Source organism: Balaenoptera acutorostrata, chromosome 12 (assembly GCF_949987535.1).
Source record: "Balaenoptera acutorostrata chromosome 12, mBalAcu1.1, whole genome shotgun sequence".
Classification (NCBI taxonomy): Eukaryota; Metazoa; Chordata; class Mammalia; order Artiodactyla; family Balaenopteridae; genus Balaenoptera; species Balaenoptera acutorostrata.
The window spans coordinates 2,312,862-2,338,627 of record NC_080075.1 but is presented as its reverse complement, the minus strand read 5'-3'; the positions used below and the strand labels follow the sequence as shown (position 1 = coordinate 2,338,627).

The 25,766-nt window shown below is 51.1% G+C and overlaps 1 protein-coding gene across 8 annotated transcripts in view; it reads right to left on the bottom strand.

The window, feature by feature from the left end:
- UXS1 (UDP-glucuronate decarboxylase 1) overlaps positions 1 to 24,355 on the bottom strand; it is a 79,949-nt gene extending 55,594 nt beyond the window's left edge. For 2 of the 8 annotated variants that reach the window (XM_057558134.1, XM_057558135.1), the window contains exons 1-4: positions 24,183 to 24,344; positions 7,865 to 7,892; positions 6,470 to 6,533; positions 5,373 to 5,416 (exon numbers count right to left, since the gene is read on the bottom strand). In XM_057558134.1, the coding sequence (XP_057414117.1) occupies positions 5,373 to 5,416; positions 6,470 to 6,533; positions 7,865 to 7,892; positions 24,183 to 24,276 (230 nt within the window). In that variant the 5' untranslated portion in view covers positions 24,277 to 24,344. Of the gene's footprint in view, positions 1 to 5,372; positions 5,417 to 6,469; positions 6,534 to 7,864; positions 7,893 to 17,546; positions 17,566 to 24,182 lie in introns of those variants that run through there. The other 6 variants (XR_009009896.1, XM_057558136.1, XM_057558137.1 and 3 more) reach the window with 6 other exon arrangements.
- Positions 24,356 to 25,766: the final 1,411 nt, after the last annotated feature.

The following is a 25,766-nucleotide window of genomic DNA, read 5'->3' as shown; positions in this document are numbered from 1 at the left end:
GAAGGAGCAAGGTAAAAACCTACAAGACCAAATAAATGAAGACGAAATAGGCAACCTACCTGAAAAAGAATTCAGAGTAATGATAGTAAAGATGATCCAAAATCTCAGAAACAGAATGAGGAAAATACAAGAAACATTGAACAAGGACCTAGAAGAACTAAAGAGCAAACAAACAGTGATGAACAACACAATAACAGAAATTAAAAATACTCTAGAAGGAACCAATAGCAGAATAACTGAGGCAGAAGAACGGATAAGTGAGCTGGAAGATAAAATAGTGGAAATAACTACTGCAGAGCAGAATAAAGACAAAAGAATGAAAAGAATTGAGGACAGTCTCAGAGACCTCTAGGACAATATTAAACGCACCAACATTTGAATTACAGGGGTCCCAGAAGAAGAAGAGAAAAGGAAAGGGTCTGAGAAAATATCTGAACAGATTATAGTTGAAAACTTCCCTAACATGGGAAAGGAAATAGCCACTCAAGTCCAGGAAGCACAGAGAGTCCATACAGGATAAACCCAAAGAGAAACACACTGAAACACATATTAATCAAACTATCAACAGGTAAACACAAAGCAAAAATATTAAAAGCAGCAAGGGAAAAGCAACAAATAACATACAAGGGAATCTCCGTAAGGTTAACAGCTGATCTTTCAACAGAAACTCTGCCAGCCAGAAGGGAGTGGCAGGATATATTTAAAGTAATGAAAGGGAAAAACCTACAACCAATATTACTCTACCCAGCAAAGATCTCATTCAGATTCGAAGGAGAAATTAAAACCTTTACAGACAAGCAAAACTTAAGAGAATTCAGCACCACCAAACCAGCTTTACAACAAATGCTAAAGGAACTTCTCTAGGCAGGAAACACAAGAGAAGGAAAAGACCTACAAAAACAAAAACAAAACAATTAAGAAAATGGTAATAGGAACATACATATCAATAATTACCTTAAACGTGAATGGATTAAATGCTCCAACCAAAAGACACAGGCTTGCTGAATGGATACAAAAACAAGACCCGTATATATGCTGCCTACAAGAGACCCACTTCAGACCTAGGGACACATACAGACTGAAAGTGAGGGGATGGAAAAAGATATTCCGTTCAAATGGAAATCAAAAGAAAGCTGAAGTAGCAATACTCATATCAGACAAAATAGACTTTAAAATAAAGACTATTACAAGAGACAAAGAAGGACACTACATAATGATCAAGGAATCAATCCAAGAAGACATAACTATTGTAAATATTTATGCACCCAACACAGGAACACCTCAATACATAAGGCAAATGTTAACAGCCATAAAAGGGGAAATCAACAGTAACACAATCACAGTAGGGGACTTTAACACCCCACTTTCACCAATGGATAGATCATCCAAAATGAAAATAAATAAGGAAACACAAGCTTTAAATGATACATTAAACAAGATGGACTTAATTGATATTTATAGGACATTCCACCCAAAAACAACACAATACACTTTCTTCTCAAGTGCTCATGAAACATTCCCCAGGATAGACCATATCTTGGGTCACAAATCAAGCCTCAGTAAATTTAAGAAAATCGAAATCATATCAAGCATCTTTTCTGACCACAACGCTATGAGATTAGAAATCAATTACAGGGAAAAAAACGTAAAAAACACAAACACATGGAGGCTAAACAATACGTTACTAAATAAGCAAGAGATCACTGAAGAAAATCAAAGAGGAAATCAAAAAATACCTAGAAACAAATGACAAAGAAAACACGATGACCCAAAACCTATGGGATACAGCAAAAGCAGTTCTAAGAGGGAAGTTTATAGCAATACAATCCTTCCTCAAGAAACAAGAAAAATCTCAAATAAACGACCTAACCTTACACCTAAAGCAATTAGAGAAAGAAGAACAAAAAAACCCGAAAGTTAGCAAAAGGAAAGAAATCATAAAGATCAGATCAGAAATCAATGAAAAAGAAATGAAGGAAACAATAGCAAAGATCAATAAAACTAAAAGCTGGTTCTCTGAGAAGATAAACAAAATTGGAAACCATTAGCCACGCATCAAGGAAAAAAAAAAGAAAAAGAAAAAAAGGGAGAAGACTCAAATCAATAGAATTAGAAATGAAAAAGGACAAGTAACAACTGACACTGCAGAAATACAAAGGATCATGAGATTACTACAAGCAACTATATGTTAATAAAATGGACAACCTGGAAGAAATGGACAAATTCTTAGAAAAGCACAACCTCCCAAGACTGAACCAGGAAGAAATACAAAATATAAACAGACCAATCACAGCACTGAAACAGAAACTGTGATTAAAAATCTGCCAACAAACAAAAGCCCAGGACCAGATGGCTGCACAGGTGAATTCTATTAAAACATTTAGAGAAGAGCTAACACCTATCCTTCTCAAACTCTTCCAAAATATAGCAGAGGGAGGAACAATCCCAAACTCATTCTACAAGGCCACCATCACCCTGATACCAAAACCAAAGATGTCACAAAGAAAGAAAACTACAGGCCAATATCACTGATGAACATAGATGCAAAAATCCTCAACAAAATACTAGCAAACAGAATCCAACAACACATTAAAAGGAACATACACCATGATCCAGTGGGGTTGATCTCAGGAATGCAAGGATTCTTTAATACATGCAAATCAATGTGATACACCATATTAACAAATTGAAGGATAAAAACCATATGATCATCTCAACAGATGCAGAAAAAGCTTGACAAAATTCAACACTCATTTATGATAAAAACTCTCCAGAAAGTAGGCATAAAGGGAACTTACCTCAACATAATAAGGGCCATATATGACAAACCCACAGACAAAATCGTTCTCAATGGTGAAAACTGAAACAATTTCCTCTAAGATCAGGAACAATACAAGATTGTCCACTCTCACCACTATTATTCAACATAGTTTTGGAAGCTTTAGCCACAGCAATCAGAGAAGAAAAAGAAATAAAAGGAATCCAAATCGGAGAAGAAGTAAAGCTGTCACTGTTTGCAGATGACATGATACTATACATAGAGAATCCTAAAGATGCCACCAGAAAACTACTAGAGCTAATCAATGAATTTGGTAAAGTAGCAGGATACAAAATTAATGCACAGAAATCTCTTGCATGCCTATACACAAATGATGAAAAATCTGAAAGAGAAATGAAGGAAACACTCTCATTTACCACTGCAACAAAAAGAATAAAATACCTAGGAATAAACCTACCTAAGGAGAAAAAAGACCAGGATGCAGAAAACTATAAGACACTGATGAAAGAAATTCAAGATGATACAAACAGATGGAGAGATATACCATGTTCTTGGATTGGAAGAATCAACATTGTGAAAATGACTCTACTACCCAAAGCAATCTACAGATTCAATGCAATCCTTATCAAACTACCAATGGCATTTTTCACAGAACTAGAACAAAAAATTTCACAATTCGTATGGAAGCACAAAAGACCCTGAATAGCCAAAGCAATCCTGAGAAAGAAAAATGGAGCTGGAGCAATCAGGCTCCCGGATTTCAGACTATACTACAAAGCTACAGTAATCAAGACAGTACGGTACTGGCACAAAAACAGAAATATAGATCGATGGAACAGGATAGAAAGCCCAGAGATAAACCCATGCACATATGGTCACCTTATCTTTGATAAAGGAGGCAAGAGTATACAATGGAGAAGACAGCCACTTCAACAAGTGGTGCTGGGAAAACTGGACAGCTACATGCAAAAGAATGAAATTAGAACAATTTCTAATACCATACACAAAAATAAACTCAAAATGGATTAAAGACCTAAATGTTAAGGCCAAACACTATAAAACTCTTAGAGAAAAACATAGGCAGAACACTCTATGACATAAATAACAGCAAGATCTTTTTTGATCCACTTCCTAGAGTACTGTAAATAAAAACAATAAACAAATGGGACCTAATGAAACTTAAAAGCTTCTGCAAAGCAAAGGAAACTACAAACAAGACGAAAAGACAACCCTCAGAATGGGAAAAAATATTTGCAAACGAAGCAACTGACAAAGGATTAATCTCAAAAATACACAAGCAGCTCATGCAGCTCAATATCAAAAAAACAAACAACCCAATCCAAAAATGGGCAGAAAACCTAAATAGACATTTCTCCAAAGAAGATATACAGACGGCCAACAAACACATGAAAGGATGCTCAACATCACTAATCATTAGAGAAATGCAAATCAAAACCACAATGAGGTATCACCTCACACCTGTCAGAATGGGCATCATCAAAAAATCTACAAACAGTAAATGCTGGAGAGGGTGTGGAGAAAAGGGAACCCTCTTGCACTGTTGATGGGAATGTAAACTGATATAGCCACTATGGAGAACAGTATGGAGGTTCCTTAAAAAACTAAAAATAGAACTACCATACGACCCAGCAATCCCACTACTGAGCATATACGCTGAGAAAACCATCATTCAAAAAGAGTCATGTACCACAATGTTCACTGCAGCACTATTTACAATAGCCAGGACATGGACGCGACCTAAGTGTCCATCGACAGATGAATGGATAAAGAAGATGTGGCACATATATACAATGGAATATTACTCAGCCATAAAGAGAAATGAAATTGAGTTACTTGTAGTGAGGTGGATGGACCTAGGGTCTATCATACAGAGTAAAGTAAGTCAGAAAGAGAAAAACAAATACCGTAATGCTAACACATATATATGGAACCTAAAAAAAAAAAAAAGGTTCTGAAGAACCTAGGGGCAGACAGGAATAAAGACTCAGACATAGAGAATGGACTTGAGGACACGGGGAGGGGGAATGGTAAGCTGAGACGAAGTGAGAGAGTGGCATGGACACATGTACGCTACCAAATGTAAAATAGCTAGCTAGTGGGAAGCAGCCGCATAGCACAGGGAGATCAGCTCAGTGTTTTGTGACCACCTAGAGGGGTGGGATAGGGATGGTGGGAGGGAGACGCAAGAGGGAGGGGATATGGGGATATACGTATGCATTTAGCTGATTCACTCTATTATACAGCAGAAACTAACACAGCATTGTAAAGCAATTATATTCCAATAAAGACGTTAAAAAAATCATTTAAATAAATTTTTTTTCTAGAGAGAACCCATAGCTTTCATCAGAAATAGTTTTTAATGACCAAAGGAAAAAAAGATCTAAAAGCACTGCATCCGAATTTTAGAGTAAAAATTGACGTTCTCATGGAAAAGTCCCTGTCTTCAAAGTGCCTTGTATCTTTGTAATTAGAGTTAATTACTCAGCTGAGATGAACTGACATTAGATATTGACCTTCTAAGATCAGTAAGATATAAGTATTTTCTTAGACACAGAAGAAAAAGCACACATACCTTTTTTCCAAATCTCTGATTTTCTCTCTTAGTGGTTCAACAATCTAAAACGAAAACAACCAGTATCAGTTTTAAAGCAGAAACCCAGTCCTCCGCCACGTTCACCCACTCTGATGTTCCCGACGGACAGGGCGTGATGTGAAACAGATTTTAATTCCTTCTACGATTCACCTACAGCTCGAGGTTAAGTCAGACCCCGTGACTCACAATCCTAGAATCGAGATGCTGAACCGCGTGCTGGAATCTCTTACTCCAGAGACGCCTAAGCTCTCAGGAAATTCACCTTTGTCCTTCCCGACCTCACGGGCAACGTCAAAGGTGGTTCAGGCTCGTGAAAACAGGCGATCACCACCCCCGCTTCTCTTCAGGTGAGAGAGAGGACCCCCGGGTGCTGCCCCCACTGTGTCGCCTGCCCTCAGCACCGCGCCTGCCTCGCAGGCCGTGTGTCCACCGTGTTCGCGGGCCAGGGCCGGGGCTGCACAGGACGACCGGCACGTGCCTCCACATCACAGCGAGTGGCCCCCAGTCCTCCCACAGCCCATATTACAACAGTCTGTCTGCACCGACACTGGACTAAAACACGAGCAATTATTTTAACCAGAAGGTGTGAAGTGGGCTAGAGCTGCCGGCTTTCAGTGAGGCAGGCGGCAGCCTCCCCTCCGCTCGTGCGCCCGCCCTGCTCTGTGTGTCCCCGGGTCCTCGCAAACGAGTCGGGCCGTGCTTCCTGTTGGCACCTGCTCAGGTGAGTGGAGGCCGGCCCTGCCCCCATCCCTGGGGACGGTTCTCACTGCCGTTCCTCTAAGGAAGCCAGAAAGGCTCCCCTGAAAAGTCACATAAGAGCGTAAATCCATCGTGCCTGTAGGGCAGAACTTAACACACTGCGCCTTTACAGACGGACAAATGCTGACACAGAGGTGCGGCCAGAGCCTAACGAACAGAAAGCCTCTTCTTCAACGAGGGAATGATTTCTGGCGAGAGGGTTTCAGAATCACAGGTCGGCATCAAGCGGCCACAATAAAGACACCAGCGCAAGCAAAGGGACTGAAGTGGACAAATAAGCAGGAAAAGGAGGAGCAAACTCTGGAAAAGAGACTAACCTCTTCAATCTTGCTTTCAATCTTGAGTTCACCGTTTTCCTGGATGGACCTGTTGAGTAGAAAACTACAAAACTGAGAACAATTGAAAGGCTTTGTGACTCCAAGGTGTATTTCTGACCAAATCACCACAACACAAGCCGAAGGCTGCACGTCACCCCCTCCTCCCCAAGAACCCGTCCCGGGCACCCACCCCCCAGGATGGGAGACCGGGGACCAGACAGCCGGCGGGGAAGGAGGGGGCTGGGGGTAGCTCCTCAGCCCCGCACCCCAGGCTCACCACCTCCTTACGGGGTGTTTCTGTTAAACTACCCCGTACCCCAGGCTCACCACACCTTACGGGGCGTTTCTGTTAAACTGAGACCATCTCACTTTCACATTCTACCCAACACAGGATTTTAAATTAGAGGCAGGAAGTGTGTCTATAGGGAGTACAAGTTTCTCTGCTGGGCTTTCCTGGGATTTAATGCAAAATGGAGTTTTTCCAAGTGCAAAGACAGAGCTCCTTTAATGGGACCTGAGCAGCCCTCCAGCCACACACAGGGGCCTCTGTCAGGATACACACACCAGCCCCGGTGGGAGGAACTGGGTCAACAGGGCCCCAGCCGCCCTGCAAGCCCCGCTGGACGGGAAGAGCCCAGGGGGGGCAGAGCTACCCTCCCCGGCTGCCCGCAGCTGCGCTGACTTCCCAAACCTGCTGTCACCGCAATGCCACTGCTGCTCTTTGACTGTCACATCAAGAAATACAAAGTGGAGGGGATTTTTCTTTAAATGTAAAACTGTACTCACGGTACCAAATTTGTTTTTACAGTGAATGCTTATTACTTTCGCTGATTTTTTTTTTTTTTTTTTTTTTTTAAGAATACTGACACAAGGATTGGACTTTTACAAGTGTCCCTCATGCTCTGTTGAGCAGCACAAATAATGCTCACTCAGGCCAGAAGGTCCTCGGGCCCTCCCTCCCCGGGACGGACAGTGGTCTCAAGCACCCACTGGTCTGCTCCTGGGGGTGAGGGCAGCCTCGGTTTCCCTAAGAGGCTTTGGAAGGGTGCCCCTGAGGGCTCTGCTCAAGCCGCCCAGGAATGCCATTAACATTTCAGGAGGCTGAAAGCTCAGGTCCACCCTCTTCTGCCTACGAGGCCGGGAAGGCCTGAGGCGGGCACCACCAAGGAGCCGCCACGGCTGCCGCGAGATCCACCGTCATGTCTGAGCTGGACTCGGGTCAGCGTGATAACCAGGGCGTCCTCCAGAGCACCCCAGGAGAGAAGACGAGCTGGACGTGTGAACAGCAAGAAGCTCAGGTCCACTTTGACATCGTCCTCAATCAGGGTGTATATGTAACAATGACATGTGTCCTTTCAACCCAAACATAACAGCCGAGTTATTAAAAACAATTACCTCATGTTAACCAAGTTGCCCCAAATAGCTGTAAGAGAAAGAAAAAGGAAAAGTCAATATTTAAGTTCTCCAACTAATACAATATTAATTTTTAACCAATATCTTAAAGTTGGCTATGAAAACTATAGCTCACGAAGACAATAAAATGCACACTTCCAAAATAGTAAGTCCTGGGACTTCCCTGGCGGTCCAGCAGTTAGGACTCCGTGCTTCCACTGCAGGGGGTGCAGGTTCGATCCCTGGTCGGGGCACTAAGACCCTGCATGCTGCACGGTGCGGCCAAGAATACATACATACATACATACCTACATAAATAAAACAGTAAGTGCGACTAAACATAAGCGAAAAGATGATCCTATATACCCCTAACTCTGGCATAACCTTTTGGGGCCTGGAGTGCCATGGTGCACGTGCTTTGATAATGCAGTACGTCCCCAGCCTTTGAGGAAGAGCCAGTCGCGGGAATCAAAGAACTGCAAGAATAAAAGAGATCCCAGGGCTCAGTCCAACCTCTCCTCCTCAAATGTCGATGAGACCGAGACCCAGAGAAGCTACAGGATGGCCTGACCCCGTGGCCGTCCTCTCTCTCAGCCCTCACCCAGCTCCCCTATATCACAGCCTCGTCTGCTGGGCCACCTCCTTGACGGCAGACACCTGAGTAACCGCGTCTAAACCAGTCTGGCTGCCGCAGTGGATTTTACCAGGGGTGACTTTACAGACACACTAGACCACGACACGCACTTGAAGTTACTGACCAGAGGGCACCTCACAGAGAGACGCCCACAGAGAACGGTGTCGCTAAAGCTCTGTCCGCATGCCGACACGGCCCCCACGTGACCACTCCCCCAGTGATGCACAGCTCCTGAGGCCAGGCGTGCTCAGGTGCCACCAGATGCTGGGGAAAGCAGGGAGCAAACACACACACACCCTGGAGTCCGGGGCTGGCAATTCTGTGAGCTTGGGAAGGCCCTGAGGTGAGGGGCGACCCTAGGCATGTTCTCACTGCATCTGCCGACACCCAGCGGGGGGCTAATAAACGTTTACTGCAGAGATCTCAGTGTCCAAAATCATGCTCTTTGCAAGAGATCCCCATTGTGAACAAGGGGAATGATGAAACCATAAAAGCATAGCCCTCTTCAAATACAAGAAGAAACTATGATCAAAAAGATAAGCAATAAATAAGTAGAAAGTGTCAAGTAAGCAAGAAATGGGAGAAATTAAAATGAAGCTGTACTGTATTCATAACTCATTAAAAAACAAAGAATGTTTATGCCTTTGGACCATGTGATCTTACTTTTGAGGATTACCCTCATGAAATAAGTATACACACAAGAAAGCTGCCTTCACAAGTCACGGCCTTATTTATAATTTAAAAAAAAAGAATAAACCAAAATACATTACAATTGGGGAACTATTATATAAATTATAATATAGCCATTCACGTGATGAAATCATAAAGTCATTAAATATGACTGTAACAATTATCAAAAAAGATAAGCGATAACAGACGTTGGTGAGGGTGTGGAGAAAAGGGAACCCTGGTTCACTCACTGTTGGTGGGAATGTAAACTGGTGCAGCCGCTACGGAAAGCGGTACGGAGGTTCCTCAAAAAATTAAAAACAGAACTACCACACGATCCAGCAATTCCACTCCGGGGTATTTATCCAAAGGCAATGAGAACACTAATTCCAAAGGATACATGTACCTCTATGTTCACTGCGGCACTATTCACAATAGCCAGGATACAGAAGCAAGCTGAGTGTCCACTGACGGATGAATGGGTAAAGAAGACGTGGTGTATATACGCAATGGAATATGATTCAGCCATAAAAAGATGGAAATCCTGCCATCTGCGGCAACACTGCTGGATCCTCAAGGCATTACACCAAGTGAAATAAGTCAGAGAAAGACAAATACCACAGGATCTCACTTACATGTAGAATCTAAAAACAAACAACAAAAACCCAAGCTCACAGGTACAGAGAACAGATCAGCGGTTGCCAGACGTGGGAGGTGGGAGGTGAGGGATGGGTGGTGTGAAATGGGGTTTAAATAAGTCCTGGGGATGTCGTGTACAGCACGTGACTGTAGTTAACAACACTGTCCTGAGTATTTGAAGGAAGCTGCTAAAACGGTGAGTCTTCAAAGATCTCATCACACACGCACACAAATCTGTAACTGTGTGGTGACGGATGTTAAGTAAACTTACGGTGAACATTTCCCAATACACATGCACACTGAATCATCACATGTACACCTGAAACTAATAAAACGTCATATGTCAATTACATCTCAATAAAAATACGGCAACGAAACCATGCTGCAACCTGATAATGCAGGTGTGACAGCCGCAGACAAGAAAATATATCTTCTACTAAAAATTACACAGAAAAAAAAAGACCGTCTGAAGACACCAAAATACTGAGTTCAAGTGCTGACGTTGACTATTTTTTCCTTGTATCTATGTGCCTACCTTGCTTTGTAAAAAGGAGGGAGAAGATTCTTGAGCCCCTGCCAAGCTGCATGCCCCTGTCCCCGGTCTCTATCTGGGTCACTGCTCACCTGGGATGCCAGGTGCCCGTGAACCAGGAGGTGCAGACCCTGGGACACTTGTCTTCACTGGGGACCTGAAATGAGTACCTTGTCTCATTCTGGCTTTAGGATTAGCTCCTCATCAAAACAGCCCAGAAGCGTCCCCCTCTTTCTGTGCCAGGGAACTAACTGGATGCGAGAATGACCCGGGCCTTAAGTTGCCTTCCGAGTGGTGACAGCCTTTTGACCATCTTCTCAGATCATCCCACGGTTATTAGTTCATTCCATTTTCTCCTTCTTAACCTCTTCTTGAATCTGTTTACAATGTCTATTTTGGAGACATTTCTCGGTCCTCCTGTGGTCACTTAGACCACTTGAGAACAGGTAAGGCTGCCATCCCTCCCGGGAAGTAGACACACGGCCTCCCGAGTCATCCCCCCCTGCCCCACCAGGGCTCTGCTTCATCGTCTCTCCCTTGGGAAGCGCGGGTGGCCCTGGGATCTGCTGTGGAAGACGCCCACCGCAGGAGCTTCCCCGCCCTTTACAAACGGAAAATAAGGACCGTGGGCGGGTAATGCCCCTCCGTGGGCACCTGGACACGCACCCTCCTCCCCAGCTGCTCCTCCCCGTCCAGCCCAGGGCTTCGTGACCCCCTCCCCTCTCCTCACCAGCAGACCTCCTTGCAACCCCTGCTCCCACGGGACTCGGCACCTCCTCACCACTTCAGCTCCATTTACAGGGGTCTCTGGGCACCTCGCCTGGGCACTCCATTTTCGGGACAGCCCCTCCCCCCTCCCCACCGCAGGGGATGCTGGGGCCCCCTGTGCTGCCATGGTGACCACGGCACCCCTCTTTTTAATTGGCGGCTTACGGTGGGTCTCCCTGCAAGGGCAGGAGTTTCCTTAGTCACACTCAAAACACCAAGCACGGGCGGGCCAGGCACCAAAACCAGCCAGACGGAGGTCAGGGAATGTTCTTCCTTTCTTACAAACATCACTTGCTTAGTCCTTTTTATCTTCAGAAGCAGAGCCACCTTCTGGGCTCAGAAGGAGACGGATGCCCTGGGAGGAGAGGGCAGCAGAGGTCCCTGGGGAGGGAAGATGAGGCTGCAGGTCAGGGTGGGCCTCAGGGGCTGTGTTCCCGACAAGCTCCCCCGAGGATTCTGCCCATGAACTGACTGCGGGCACCACTGCTTCCCCTTTGGTAGCTGGCCCGTGGTTAGCAGGTGACCAGCATCACTCAGTGTGGTGAAGGCAGCAGGGTTTCAGCACCAGAGGAAGCAGGGTGTGAGGGGCAGGGGAGAAGCGAGCTGAAAGCAGAGGACGGGGCGTCAGGATGGGCCGGGAGGTCAGGGCGGGTGGGACATGGGTGTTGTCACAGGGTAAGAGCTGGGGGGCGGCTGGGGGAGGGGTAACGGCTGGGCCAAGCGCGCTCTCGGCTCCCCTTCCATCCCACGGTGACGGGGAGAGGTGTCTAACGGGGGGCAGGAACGGAGGCCTGGAGCAGGAGGCCGGCGGCCCCAGCCTGGGTCTCGGGACAAGGCCGAGGTGGCGCAGGGACTCGGTGGCGCTGCAATCACCCCAGGGGCCTTCCGGGCTCGCCGTTTCCAAGCCCGAGGTCACGCTGTCACTCCCACGTCACAGCTGAAGACCAGAGCCAAGAGGAGCACCTGTGACCTGTCAGGTCACCCCACAGCCGTGTGGCCGGGCCATGCGGAGGCCTCGTTCCCAGGCCTGCGTGGCCCGTCTAGGGCCCGGGCTCGTCCCCACTCCCACGAGACAGGCGCCTTGCTGTCCCCAAACCGGCTGCTAAGCTCATTCCCCCAGACGCCCGCGGGACACGTGATCAACCCCAAGCTGAGCATCGCGGCCTCGTGAAATCCTCAGGGCCACGCAGCCCGCTGGCCGAGGAAGACGCACCAGCTGCGCGGGTAAGAAGCGCTGCATCCGGAGGCGGATCCGCAACGGAACCCGTACCGCCAGGCTCCTGGGCTCATCCCAACCCCGCACCGTCTGCAGAGCAAGTTCCAGGACGCCGCAGGGCGGGGGCCTCCCCGCCGCCCCTGCTCCTCTCGGGTCCCGAGACGGCGCTCAGCAGAGGCCAGGCCCAGCCCGTCCGCCGCGCTCCGCAGCGTCAGCGTGCCGTCCAGACAGCGAGACCCTCCCTGGCGCCACAGCTGACACGTCCCATCAGAGGAGGGGTCCTGGCCCTCCCCGCAGTCGGGGCAGCGGCCAGCACCAGCGCGCACGTGGGCCTCGCTTGCTGAAACACCCGATCCTGCAGCCCAGGGCCACCCGGCAGGACCACGACCGCCCGAGGGCAGACAGGTCAACCACGCCGGCCGAGCTGTCCTCAGGGGCAGACTTGCCCGCCGAGTCTCCGGGAAGGGGACCCTCCGGCCCCGCTGTGTGAGTCCCGACCGTCAGGCTAGACGTCACCAGAGAACAGACTCTGCTTTTCAAATTCCCACCCCACAGACCCATGAGCGTGGTGAAAGAGCCGCTGCTCTGTGCCGGCAAGTCCTGAAGTGGTCGGTCACGCGGCGCAACAACCAGAACCAGAGCACAGACAGGTGCTTTAATCTCCCATCGACCCAGGATCCGGGCAAAGTTCCTCCTGCCTGGGCAGAAAGGGTGGCTGAGGTCCCAGGGGCCCCCATCCCTACCACGCAGGCTGCCTGCCTTGTGTGATCACAGCATCAAACGCGCCCAGGAAAGAGGAGCCCTGCTCACCTCCCACGAACCCTGACAACTCCGGCCCCCGAGGAACAGATATAGACCCCGCGGTGGCTCAACTGAAGGCCTTCAAAGCAGACAAGGAAACGCATCCTAAACCGATCAGAGGGTTCACATCAGAAGATACTATTCTGTTTAAAATTCTCCAGATAAGGCAGGGGGCTGTCAGAGGAGGGCTTCCCCGCCTCCAGGTCTCCCTAAAACTATCAGGTGCTGAGGGTCAGGCAGCATCACACACGATGGGCAGCAGCCACGAACGGGGACCCCTCCTGTCCCCCGACCTGAGAAGAGCTGGCCCGGAACCCTGCCCAGCCGGCCGGGCCTGCGTTCGTGCCAGCCGTTACACAGAATGGAAGCTGCCCAGATGAGGCGGTCTGGGGACCCCCGGCAGGCTGGCGGCTGGCGTCCTTCCCAGGCCACACGCGGAGGTCCTGCACCAACCCTGCTTCCCTCCCAAGACGCCTCCTCCAGGACGGCCTCCGGGACGAGCCCCAGCACAAGCCCTCCAGCTCCCCACCCTGCAGCCTCGAGAGTCCCAGCTGGCGGGTCCCAAAATTCGGCAAAGAACACCTTTAAGTGACTCACTCCTTCCCAGAGACTTTCCTAAGAAAGCTGCCCCAACATTTCCATGGGAAAAATTTTTGCCCCGAAGTGGTTAAAAACGCAAGAAACCGTGGGCGTTGTAGATAACATCGGTCCCTTTAGAAAGTCTTTACATGTAAAAATGTCACTTATTAACAGAGATGAGAAACTTAGTAGAATCCATTTCTGTTTGTTCACACTAGACACACGTTTAAAACTTCATGCAGGTGTATTTACGCAGAAGACAACCTGAGAAACATGAGAAGGGCCTTTCTAGGCTCTGGTATTACTGCAATTTCCACAGCCGGCAGGGAGAAAGTCTGAAATAAGTTCCCTCAGGTCTGCAGGGGAGCCAAAGTGTTACCTCCATCCAGGTAGGGCAGCACCACGCTTGCAAAGTGCAGGGTGACCAATGAGATCCCTGAGCCGGTCAGTCAGTAGAGACCCCAAACCCAACTGTCATCTCGAGGACTCCCGCTGTTTGAGGAGCCTGGAGAGGGGACAGCCCCCAGCCCCCGGGACCCTCGAGGTAGACAGGGCAGAAGCTCATTCGGACCAGAGCTACACAGCGTTTCCCCGGGAGCCCGTCGGAAATGCAGATTCTCAGGCCCCAAGAGGGCTCCCCAATCAGAAACTCACGGGGTGGGGAGCCATCGGGGTTTAACAAGTGCTCCAGCCAATCTCCCCGCAAGCTGAGAGCCCACCTCTGTTCCCCTCCCTGCTCAAGGCCTCCGAAGGCTCCGTGTTCTAAGACAACCGTTAAACAACTTCTTCACAAAACAGAAACAGACTCTCAGACATACAAAATAAACTTAGTTACCAAAGGGGGGAGGGAGGGAGGGATAAACTAGGAGTTTGGGATGAACATATACACACTACTGTATGCAAAATAGGTAACCAACAAGGACCTACTGTACGGCACGGGAGACTATATTCGATACCTTGTAATAACCTACAATGGAAAAGAATCTGAAAAGGATAGATGTATAACTGAATCACTTGGCTGTACACCTGAAACTAACACAATATTGTAAATCAACTGTACTCCGATATAAAATGAAAATTAAACTAAAATAAAAACCAAACCGATGTCAAGAGCCCTCCCGCCTCTCCCTCTGTGCCGGGCACAGCTCTGGATGCCCCCCTCCCCCCAGGTGGCCGGCAGACCCTCGCAGCTCCTCCCCCAGCGAGTCCCTCTAGCCCACGTCCCCGGTCCCGGGCCGGCCCCCCCCCCCCCGTCAGGCTCTGGCCACCGCAGGACGCGCGTGGCTGTGCTTCCGTGCCCGCCCTCCCACGAGGCGCTCCTGCCTTCTCTCCAGGTGACTCGTCCTCGTCTCGCTCCTGCTCCGGATTCCAAGTCTCCAAACCACTCCCATCGCCCACTCCGGTGATCGAGAACTCTGGAGCGCGTGCCCCACGTGTACTACACGTACCGTATTATGTTCATCACAACACGGACAAAGGCAGAAAACGGAAGAGGATGAAGGGAGACGTGTACGCACACACGGAAGTTCCAGCGAGCGGGGTTCCGTGGGGCGCACCCCCGAAGCCAGCCCCACGGGACACCCCGCCCGTGCCCCCCAGGGCTCCCCCCGTCCCACCAGGCTCACACCTGCCAGCCCACGCCCGGCAGGCAGGAGCCCAGGAGGGCGCACAGCTGCCGGCGACACTCAGCCACAGGCCCGGGGGCAACGCAGGCGGCGTTTGGCCCCGAGTCTGAACATCTGGGGCAGGTGGATCACATCCTGGCTCCTCAGCTGCACGGCTCTCCTCCGACGGCAGCTCCTCTCGCTGAAGGGTTCCCACCGGGTCAGACCTCCAGCCCTGCCTCCTGGCCCCGAGGGCCCCCAGTCCCTGCGCCTGTCACCTCTGCCCTGGGCTCCAGGGTCCAACCCCGTGCACCTCCCAACCCGCTGACCCCCAGGCCTCCAGGGCACCGCACCCCTCACAGCCCAGGCCTCTCACCTCCCTCCAAACACCTGGACCACGTTCTTAAGAACCACGTGGGGAAACGGAAAAATCGTCCTAAGATCTGTTTCCACCCCCAGAACACCGCTGACCCCAGCGTGCGGGGTTTCCACACCACCAACCAGCTCTCCGGCCCCCTGGACGCTAACGACCTGCCCCGAGCGCTGACCCCGCAGGTGAGGGGCTCAGGCCCACAGGACAGCGCACTTCACCCCACCAGCCCGGGGCCGCCTGTGCTTCCGACCAACCAACTGGCTGCAAGTCAGGGCTCCACGACCCCCTCCCTGGGTTTGATAATTTGCTAGAAAGGCTCACAGGACTCAGAGGGACAGTCTCCTTACGACGACCGGCTTATCAGGAAGGACGCAGCTCAGGAACAGACGAATGGATAGTCTCGGAGGGACCAGAGCCTCCACGGCCTCTCCGGGCACCACCCTCCCAGCTCCTCACCCACCGAGGGGTGCGTCAGACCTCACTGTTGAGGACTTTTTACAAAGCTCCATCTCCAGCCCCCAACCCCCTTCCCGGAGGTGGGGGGGGGGGGGTTGAGGCTGACAGTGACCTGCCCCATCCCAGGCCAATCTAGGGCCCACCCTGAGTCACCCCCAGGCAAAAACTCGGGGTGATCAAAAGGGGCATCTTAGGAACAACAGAAGACACCCCTATGGCTCAGGAAACCCCAAGGGTTTTAGGAGCTCTGTGCCAGGAACGGGGACCAAGACCACAGATATCTTCCTCGGAACCACTCGAGGCGTGAGAAAACGGCTGCAGCCTACCTCACAAAGGACAGTTAACACCCCTGATGTGTTAAGAGCTCTTAAAAATGAGGGGAAAGACGACCAAAAACTCAACAGAAAAATGGGCAAAAGCTGAACAGTTCTCGGAAAAAGATACATTAGCATCCTTCAACACTTGAAAAGATGCTTAACGTCACTCCTCTGTAGAGGACGCACACCGAAGCAGGAGAGACCACTTCTGCCTGGTGAGTTGTCCACAAGCTCTGATGGGGGTGTGGGGAAGACAGCTGTTCTGGGGCATGGCTCGGGGGACCACACGCACAAGCTTACTCACTGCAGCAGTACTTGCAAGAGCAGAGTATCTGAGACAAGGAAAATGCCTTGCTCAGGAGCCTGGTCACGGAGAACGCAGGGCACACACACAGGAGAGACACACAGAGCAAAGGTGAGCTCCATACGCTGATACCAGAGCCTTCCAGGAAATACTGTGCAGGAAAGGAAAAGAGGGCAAGATGGTCTACGTGATTCACTACCTTCTGCTAACAATGAGTAGCAGGTGCGTGTATACACACAGCCTAATGCCTGGATTTGCAAAAAGAAACCAAAGATGCATAAAATGGACTAATGACAGTGGAAAGAGGGTGGAGGCCAGGGATTGCAGCAAGACACGTCTGCACATAGCTTTTTATTCAGTATGACTTCTGAACCATGGAAATGGCTTACACACTTTAACAATCAGAAAGAAAAAAGAAATCCTAAAATAAACGGAACACAAACAGAAAAAAAAATAAACCTGACTTGTATCAGGCATAGAAAAACATGTTTCACGGAGCTTTTGAACACAATAACTGTACCCCCTGAGCGAGAGAGATTCTAAGGACAAAAAGAACTACAGAGAAATTCTGAATTTTCTTAAGCTTGTCCTTGGTACTGGTAATGAGGCAATGATTCTGAAACTGGTATGGCTGGTAGTACAGAGCAAATGAGTTTTTCCTGATGTCAGAAACAAGATTTTCATAGTGGGAGGGAGGAAATAGCAATATGGGAAGTGGGCAGGGGAGGAAGAACCCCATTATGATTTAAACTGGGGGCATCGGCATAAACTCACAACTGGAAAAAATTCGTACCTGTCCCGGCTCTGTCCACTGCAAGAGCTGGAAGCAAGGACACCTCAGTGAGTGCTCAGACCCCGAGTTCTAATGCACGCTCTCCACTGAAAGGAAGCAGGGCTCCTTGGAGAAATGGCTGATTCCAGCTTTGGGGCACAGAAAACACAAGATGAGCCTGGAGCATCTGGAGATCAAGGAAGTGCTCAAAGATAGAGAGAACCTCTAGTCCTCACTGACTTAAAAAAAAAAAGAGGGGTATAAATTGATGGTGGTCCTCAAAATATGTTCACATCCGAATTCCAAGAACCTGGGAATCTGACCTTACTTGGAAAAAGGGTCTTAGCAGGTGTAATTAAGGATCTTGAGACCAAAAGACCACCTCAGATTATCCAGCTGAGCCCTCAATCCCGTGACCAGTGACCTTATAAGGGACGGAGGGACCTGACAGACAGCAGGGGAGGGGCCACGGGACCAGCACCGGGAATGAAGCACCCGCAGCCTGAAGTCGCCTTCAGGGGATCACGGCGGCCCTGCCGACACCTCGACTTCTGACTCCGGCCCCCAGAATCGTGGGAGAATCAATTTCCCTTGTTTTAAAGCCGCCTAGTTCCTAGCAATTTATTACAGCAGCCCCCAGAAAGCTAACAGAGAGAGAGAGAGAGAGAGAGAGGGAGAGAGAGAGGGAGAGAGAGAGGGAGAGAGAGAGGGAGGGAGAGAGGGAGGGAGAGAGGGAGGGAGAGAGGGAGGGAGAGAGGGAGGGAGAGAGGGAGGGAGAGAGGGAGGGAGGGAGAGAGGGAGGGAGAGAGGGAGGGAGAGAGAGAGGGAGAGAGAGAGGGAGAGAGGGAGGGAGAGAGGGAAGGAGGGAGGGAAGGAGGGAGGGAGAGAGGGGGAGAGGGAGGGAGAGAGGGAGGGAGAGGGGGGAGAGAGAGAGAAGGAGAGAGAGAGAAGGAGAGGGAGAGAGAGAGAAGGAGAGGGAGAGAGAGAGAAGGAGAGGGAGAGAGAGAGAAGGAGAGGGGGAGAGAGGGGGAGGGAGAGGGAGAGAGAGGGGGAGGGAGAGAGAGAGGGAGAGGGAGAGAGAGAGGGGCAGGCCTCGGTCTCTGTGTCCAGAAGAACGCCGGTTAATAAACAGAGGAGGATTTACAGAATTCGAAAGTGCCGTTTTTGTGATCCCCAATATAAACCTGACCCAGGTGAGGACTGGCATGGATGCGGAGCGCACTGGCTTGTAAGTCTCCGGGAACCCCTGGCTGGGTCCTGGGAAAACGGATCCTGGAGATCAAGTGGCCGGCAGCCAGCCCCTCCCGGCATCAAACTCAGCACTGACAGTGGACAAGCCTGATGTAATGCAAATCGACCAGCGTTATCATAAAAATATTTACCTGAATTTAATCCTGAGGAAACAAGCAGGTAAGTCCAGAAGTCTGGACGTTTCTAAAGGACAACCAGCCTGTGCTTTTAAAAGGTAAATGTCAAGAAAAAACAAGAGTTAGAGGCGTAACAGCAATGCGTAAACCCTGACGGGATCCTAGATTAAAAAAAAAACAAAAAAACAAAAAACAGAAAAGGCTGTAAGGACATTTATGGTACCACGGGGGCGGGCGGAGGGAATTCAAATAGGGACTGCATATCAGATGATACTATTTATTGTTAATTTTTAGACTGTGATAATGGTGATCAGATTACATAGAAAATGCAGATCTTAGGAGACACATGTTGAAGTATTTAAACATGAAGTATTACTATGTCTACAACTTTCAAATATTTCAACAAAGAAGTATATGTAAAAATGAAAAGAATGAGCAAATGTGGGGAAAAAAAGAACTGGCATATGTAGGCCGAGGGTTATTCGGGTGCTTGCTGAATTATTTTTTCAATACAACAGAGATTAGGTGTAGAAATTCTTACAGTAGGTGTCGAGGGTCAAAACAATTTCCAGGTTGCCCCTCCCGGCCACCAAGAAGGTGGGGTGAGATTCTAGGCTCCTATTCCTGGGTCTGGGGGGACCCTGGGAAGCTGCAGTAACAAGCATAGTGACCGCTGGGCTCAGGGGAATCTGGAAGCACCACTTACACAAGTTCGCCTGTTTTCCCCTTTTTTCCCCTCTTTTCCCCCAGGAGCCCACTGGCATCACCATCACCTGTCTGCTGAGCGACTTAACGATCTCCAATTATGGAGGGCTCATCAGACCAAGGGCAAAACTACTCTCACAAAAGTCCCAGCTCAGAGAAGCTTGATGTCTGTTATCACACGTGCAGAGCTAACACATGTAAAACATGCTTGCACGTGGTTTTCAGGGGTGATTTAGCGTCTTTTTGGTGGAATAACAGGGACAGGAGAGGAAAGCACCACAAATACAGTGTCCTCCCAACAAAACCCAGGACACACCCAAACCTAAGTGAGCGCTGTTGCTGTCACAGCCCGGGATTTCAAGAGCTGAAGGAGTGCCTCTGAAACGTCAGCAAGCAAGCTTCGCCTTTGTTCTGTCGTTTCGGGTATAAACCAAGGTGCGCAGGGGGATGGGGACAAGCGCTTCTGGGAGGTGGAGAAGAAGGAAGAGGGCAGAGGAACCAGGAGAACGGGGGGCCGGGGGCAGGTCGCGTGGAGGAGGCTGGAGAAGGGCCCTGCCCGCTGCACGCGGACGTGGGGCACCCTGCCGGCTCCAGCCCCCCCCCCACAGTCCCATCTCTGCAGAGGGGAGGGCAGAGGGTCTGCGGCACGGGGCCCCGTCAGCTGGGGGACGATCAGGGTACGGCTCAGCCCCGCAGCCCTGCCATAAGCCCGGGAGAGCCGGCACCGCCGCCCGGAGGATGCTGAGCGCTCCACCAACCAGTGAGGCAGCTGAGGGTCCACGGGGCAGCCGGGGCCCCCCACCCGCCCAGCACCGATCGTGCCAACAGAGCAGACGGCCCAGCGTCCCGGGAAAGCCTCCAAGGAGAAAGGAAGCCACCGGGGGAAGAGACTCTCCAGGGGAAGAAAAGTGAGCCAACGACCACCGTGCAGAGGAGACCCTGACACAAAGACCACGCTCTTTGGTTTTTTAAATTCAGGGAGAAAGAGAACGCTCATAAACGAAACATGGTAGCAAACATAAATGTCCTCAATCACTAAAAGAGTCAGATGACAAAGTTTCCAAAAAGTAGGGAAACGGCTAAAATGACAGAAGAGACGAAAGGAAGAGGACTAGACCAGGCCACCCCGCACGGCGGGGTAACGCTCCGAAGGACAGCTCGGAAGGCTCCCAGAACCGCAGAGCGAGGCTCCTGGGCGGCCAGGCTTGGAAGCACCCGGCACGTGGGCACACGGCCCCAGGCGGCGCGCACCCCTGGGCGGGTGGGTGGGCACGCAGGTGCCCCTGACCCCCCGCGGCACGGAGGCCTCACTCTGGGAGGGGCTCGACATGGCGAGCACGGTGGTCCTGAAGGAGGCCAGGTATCAACCGCACGTCCACAAATGCACACTCGGGGCACACGCGAGTGCGGAGGGGCCGGGCCGAGGCGTGCCGTGGAGGATGGGCCGGCGGCAGGAGAAGGGCAGGGCCTGGGATCTCCCGGGGAAACCAAGTCACGGAGCCGGGAGCTGGCTCGAGCCTCGGCACCAGGACCCAGAAGGGGCGGAGCCTCACCACCCACCTGTCACGTACACGTGAAGACAGAGAAGACACAGCCAGCGCCTCCCAGTGCTCCTCCCGTGACCTCCAGCTGAACTGAGGCGGCAGCAGTCAGGGGACAGCATCTCCAGGCCAACGGGGCTGAGGCCAGGGCCACGAGGTCGGAAGGCCCCTCCTCAGGGAGCTCGGGAGGCTGCTCAGTGTCTTGGGGGAGAAAGACATGAGCGGCAAAGCTTGCGGTCCAGCAAGTATAGGGCCTGGAGAGCGGAGTCATTAGCTACGGGAAAAAGAAAAGGTGCCCTTCACAGGGCTCAGGTGAACAACATTTAGTCATGCGCATAAACACTAAGCGCTGAGCTCCTTAAAATCACACCGCATCTGCGTGGGTTCGTGGGGGAAAAGCGAGGAGAATAAACAACCATCTTCTAAAGAAGAGAGCCACTAGGTAGTAACTAGAATTCTACGGCGCAAGGACAAACACCAAAATCATCAGCTCAAAGAAATGAAGTGCTTGCCTCCGGGGAGAGGAAAACAGTGCCTGGGGACACCAACAAACCCGGCAAAGGCTATCTGACTTTAACTCTAGCCCTGTCAAAAACACTAAAAGTAATTCCAGCTGAGTCTCTGCCTAGGGATCTACCTAGCAGGTTGGCATGACTTTCAGACCTCTGAGCTCTTCCAAGGAGCTAACAGCACTGATCTAAGTGCTACAAGGGCTGAAATCCCCGTTACCGAGAAGAAAGCACATGCATGGAGAAGAACCTCAGTGCAGTGCGAGCTGGCCCATGCTCAGCCCCTGGGCCTGGACCGAAGGACGCTGGGCCCGCACGGGCACAAGAGCATTTCCAGAAGGGGCTGTGTGTCACCTGGGAGCAGGGGCGATTTCTCAAACAAAAGGGAAAGATTATTAACAAGGAGAGCAGAGACTGGACGTCACAGGCATCGTGGCTCACGGATGCCTTCCATGCTCTCGGATGCTCTCAGCCGGCAGCCACAATGTCATGCTTTCCCCTGCGAAGTGTCCGGGACTTACCATCCCTGCTTGTTACCAGCACTGCCTCCACCCTAGTCTAAAACCTCACAGCTAAACTCACCCGCGTCGGGAGCTGGCACGAGGCCTCCGCCAGGCCTGCCTGCTCCAGCCCGCCTGCCAGGGCAGCCTCGTCGCTACCTCGTGTCCATACTCCAGCCACACCGCGGTTCTCCACATTCCGAGGACACGCCCTGCTCTCGGCCGCCACAGGACCTCTGCACATGCTGCTCCTTCGGAAACCACCCCTCCTCCGCCTGCCTAGTCACTCCTACACACACTTCACTTCCCAGCTCAAGCCCCCGTGCATTCCCTCCCTTCCTTCCTACCTGTTCGTAATTTAACCCTCATTTGGGCGAGCATCTAATTCGTGGCCAACTCAACTCACCTGCTTAGGCCACAGGTTCTAAAGTGGGGTCCCCAGACCACACCAACAGCATCTGAGGTGACGCTATTAGAAATGCAAACGGCTGGGCCACACCCCAGACCTACTGAATCAGAAACTTGAGGGGAGAGGCGGCAACCTGGGTTCTGAAAACCCTCCAGGTGACTCTGACACAGAGCAGTTTGAGAAACACTGCCCAGGTGTTTTGCACTCCTTGGGGTCCTCGGGGACTAAGCAGAGGGACACGCAGCAGTAAGGGCTGGACGGACAAAGGTTAGGGCTCAGTAGGATCTCCTGGTCTACAGAATGGTGAATGACATCCCACAACCCCCTAGCTTCAGAGGACCCAAAATCGACATGGAGCTTGCTGCAGACCTGGGTTCCAGCCCCAGCTCCCCGGCCTTGCCGGGCTCAGGTCTTGGTCTCCACAGCTTATCATCTGTGTGGTCATCAGTAAATCTGCCTGATTTCTCTTGGCCTTAACAGACTCACCTCTAGAATGGGAATAACGACAGTACCTATTTCCTAGGATTGCTGAGATAGTTACAGGAGACAATGAAACAGGCTCACGCACCTACGGGGAAGCTCGCAGCCAATTTAGATATGGTAATTATTGTCCTAACGACAGTTACACAACTTAAAGCGGTCTTTCCCCTGGGTTCTCGGCTGTCTCACTCAAGACTGGCACAGCTTCAGACTAGTTCTTCCTCCCTTGAAGACTGCTCCCAACTAACTGCCCCCAGCTGGGCTGCAGCAGACAGGCTGGGTCTCAATCACCCGCATCTTCCTAGAGCTCAACTGAAATCACTTTGCCGCGCCCCCCTCACCTCGGGAGTCAGATCTTGGTAACTCAACCGGTGAGCAGGTGTTTCGTTTCAGCGTGTATCACCTCGTGGCTAGGATTCAAACGAGCTCACTTGGTCCAATTCTGGTACTTGGGGAAGTATTAATAGCAGCAATGAAAATACATTCCCATCGAATAGATTTTTTTTTTTTTAAAGGACAGCTTCTGCCTCTAAGAAACCACAGGGTCTACCCTCTGCCTGCAAAGTGCCCCTCCTGCCCTAGGTCCGGCAGCCGCGGTGAGTGACGACGGGAGAACCACACAAACTGGAGCGGCGCCGGGATCCCCAGCGCTGCGCCTCCGTGCTGGGCCGACCGGCACCCGCACCCTCCGGTCCTGGGCGCAGAGACCCCTGGGCATCCGAACACCTAGGCGCCAGGATCCCGGGCGCGGACACCTGGGCGGGGGCACCCCCGGGCGTCCAGAAACCTGGGCGCCAAGACCCCGGGCGCGGGGACCCCCGGGCGTCGGACCCCTGGGCTCGGCCGCGGGCCGGCGGGGTCCGGCGACACTGGGCTCCCCGGCAGCCAAACGCGGAGTAATTTTCCTAAGAGCAGGCAGCCGGCGCGGTGGCTCTGCCAGGCGACAGCATTCGCACCCCCTAGTCCAGCCCGGCGACGCGGCACGCTCGGGAACCGCTGCCCGCAGCCCCGCGTGCGGCGGGGCAGCCGGGCCGAGGGTCCGCGCCTCCAGTCCGGACGGCGGCCGCGCGCGCGCGGAGCGGGAGGGAGAGAGGGAGGGAGGGAGAGAGTAGGCCGCGGGCGGGAAGAAACAGCCGGCGCACTCACAGGCCACGTAGGCGAGCAGCGCGATGCCCAGCAGCAGCTTCATCCTCCTGCGGCTGACGGCGGACGCGAGGCGCAGCAGCGCCTGGCTCAGCATCCCGGGCCGCGCGCTGCGGCCGCTGGGCTCCTTGAGCGGCTGAGGCGGGGGGCGGCCCGAAGGCCCCCGCCCCGCGCCCGCTTCCTGCCGGCGGGGCCCGCGCGCATGCGCCACGCCCGCCACGCCCCGCCCCGCAGGCGCAGTGCGGCGGCCCCGGCGGGCGGCGCGTGCGCGTGCGCGGTTCCAAGCGCTAGTCGTGGGCCGCCGTGGGCGGTGTGCTTCCGAGCGCTCGGGGCGGACTCGGGGATGGGCAGGTGTTGGGAGTTCTTTACCGCCTCCCTCTGAAAGCCGACTGTTCTCTCGGCTTCTTTACCTAAACACCAATGAAGTCCAGACCCCGTGCCTTTTTCCTTCTGATCGGCTGGAACGTCTTTCTTTTAAAAATGAGGAGTTTACATGCAGCTCAATATCAAAAAAACAACCCAATCCAAAAATGGGCAGAAGACCTAGACAGACATTTCTCCAAAGAAGACATACAGATTGCCAACAAACACATGAAAGGATGCTCAGCATCACTAATTAGAGAAATGCAAATCAAAACTACAATGAGGTATCACCTCACACCGGTCAGAATGGCCATCAACAAAAAATCTACAAACAGTAAATGCTGGAGAGGGTGTGGAGAAAAGGGAACCCTCTTGCTCTGTTGGTGGGAATGTAAATTGATACAGCCACTATGGAGAACAGTATGGAGGTTCCTTAAAGAACTAAAAATAGAGCCACCATACCACCCAGCAATCCCACTCCTGGGCATATACCCTGAGAAAACCATAATTCAAAAAGAGTAATGTACCACAGTGTTCACTACAGCACTGTTTACAATAGCCAGGACATGGACGCGACCTAAGTGTCCATCGACAGATGAATGGATAAAGAAGATGTGGCACATATATACAGTGAAATATTACTCAGCCATAAAAAGAAACGGTGGGATAGGGAGGATGGGAGGGAGGGAGATGCAAGGGGGAAGAGATATGGGAACATATGTATATGTATAACTGATTCACTTTGTTATAAAGCAGAAACTAACACACCATTGTAAAGCAATTATACTACAATAAAGATGTTAAAAAAATTAAAATTTAAATTTAAAAAAAATAAAAATAAAAAAAAGAAACGAAATTGAGTTATTTGTAGTGAGGTGGATGGACCTAGAGTCTGTCATACAGAGTGAAGTAAGTCAGAAAGAGAAAAACAAATACTGTATGCTAACACATATATATGGAATCTAAAAAAAAAAAAGGTTCTGAAGAATCTAGGGGCAGGACAGGAATAAAGATGCAGATGTAGAGCATGGACTTGAGGACACGGGGAGGGGGAAGGGTAAGCTGGGACGAAGTGAGAGAGTGGCATGGACATATATACACTACCAAATGTAAAATAGGTAGCTAGTGAGAAGCAGCTGCCCGGAAGAAGCAGAGTGGTCGGCAGCACCTCCCACCTCTGGGAATGCCAGGTTCTTTTGCTAACTTAATGGAATACCCTTCTTC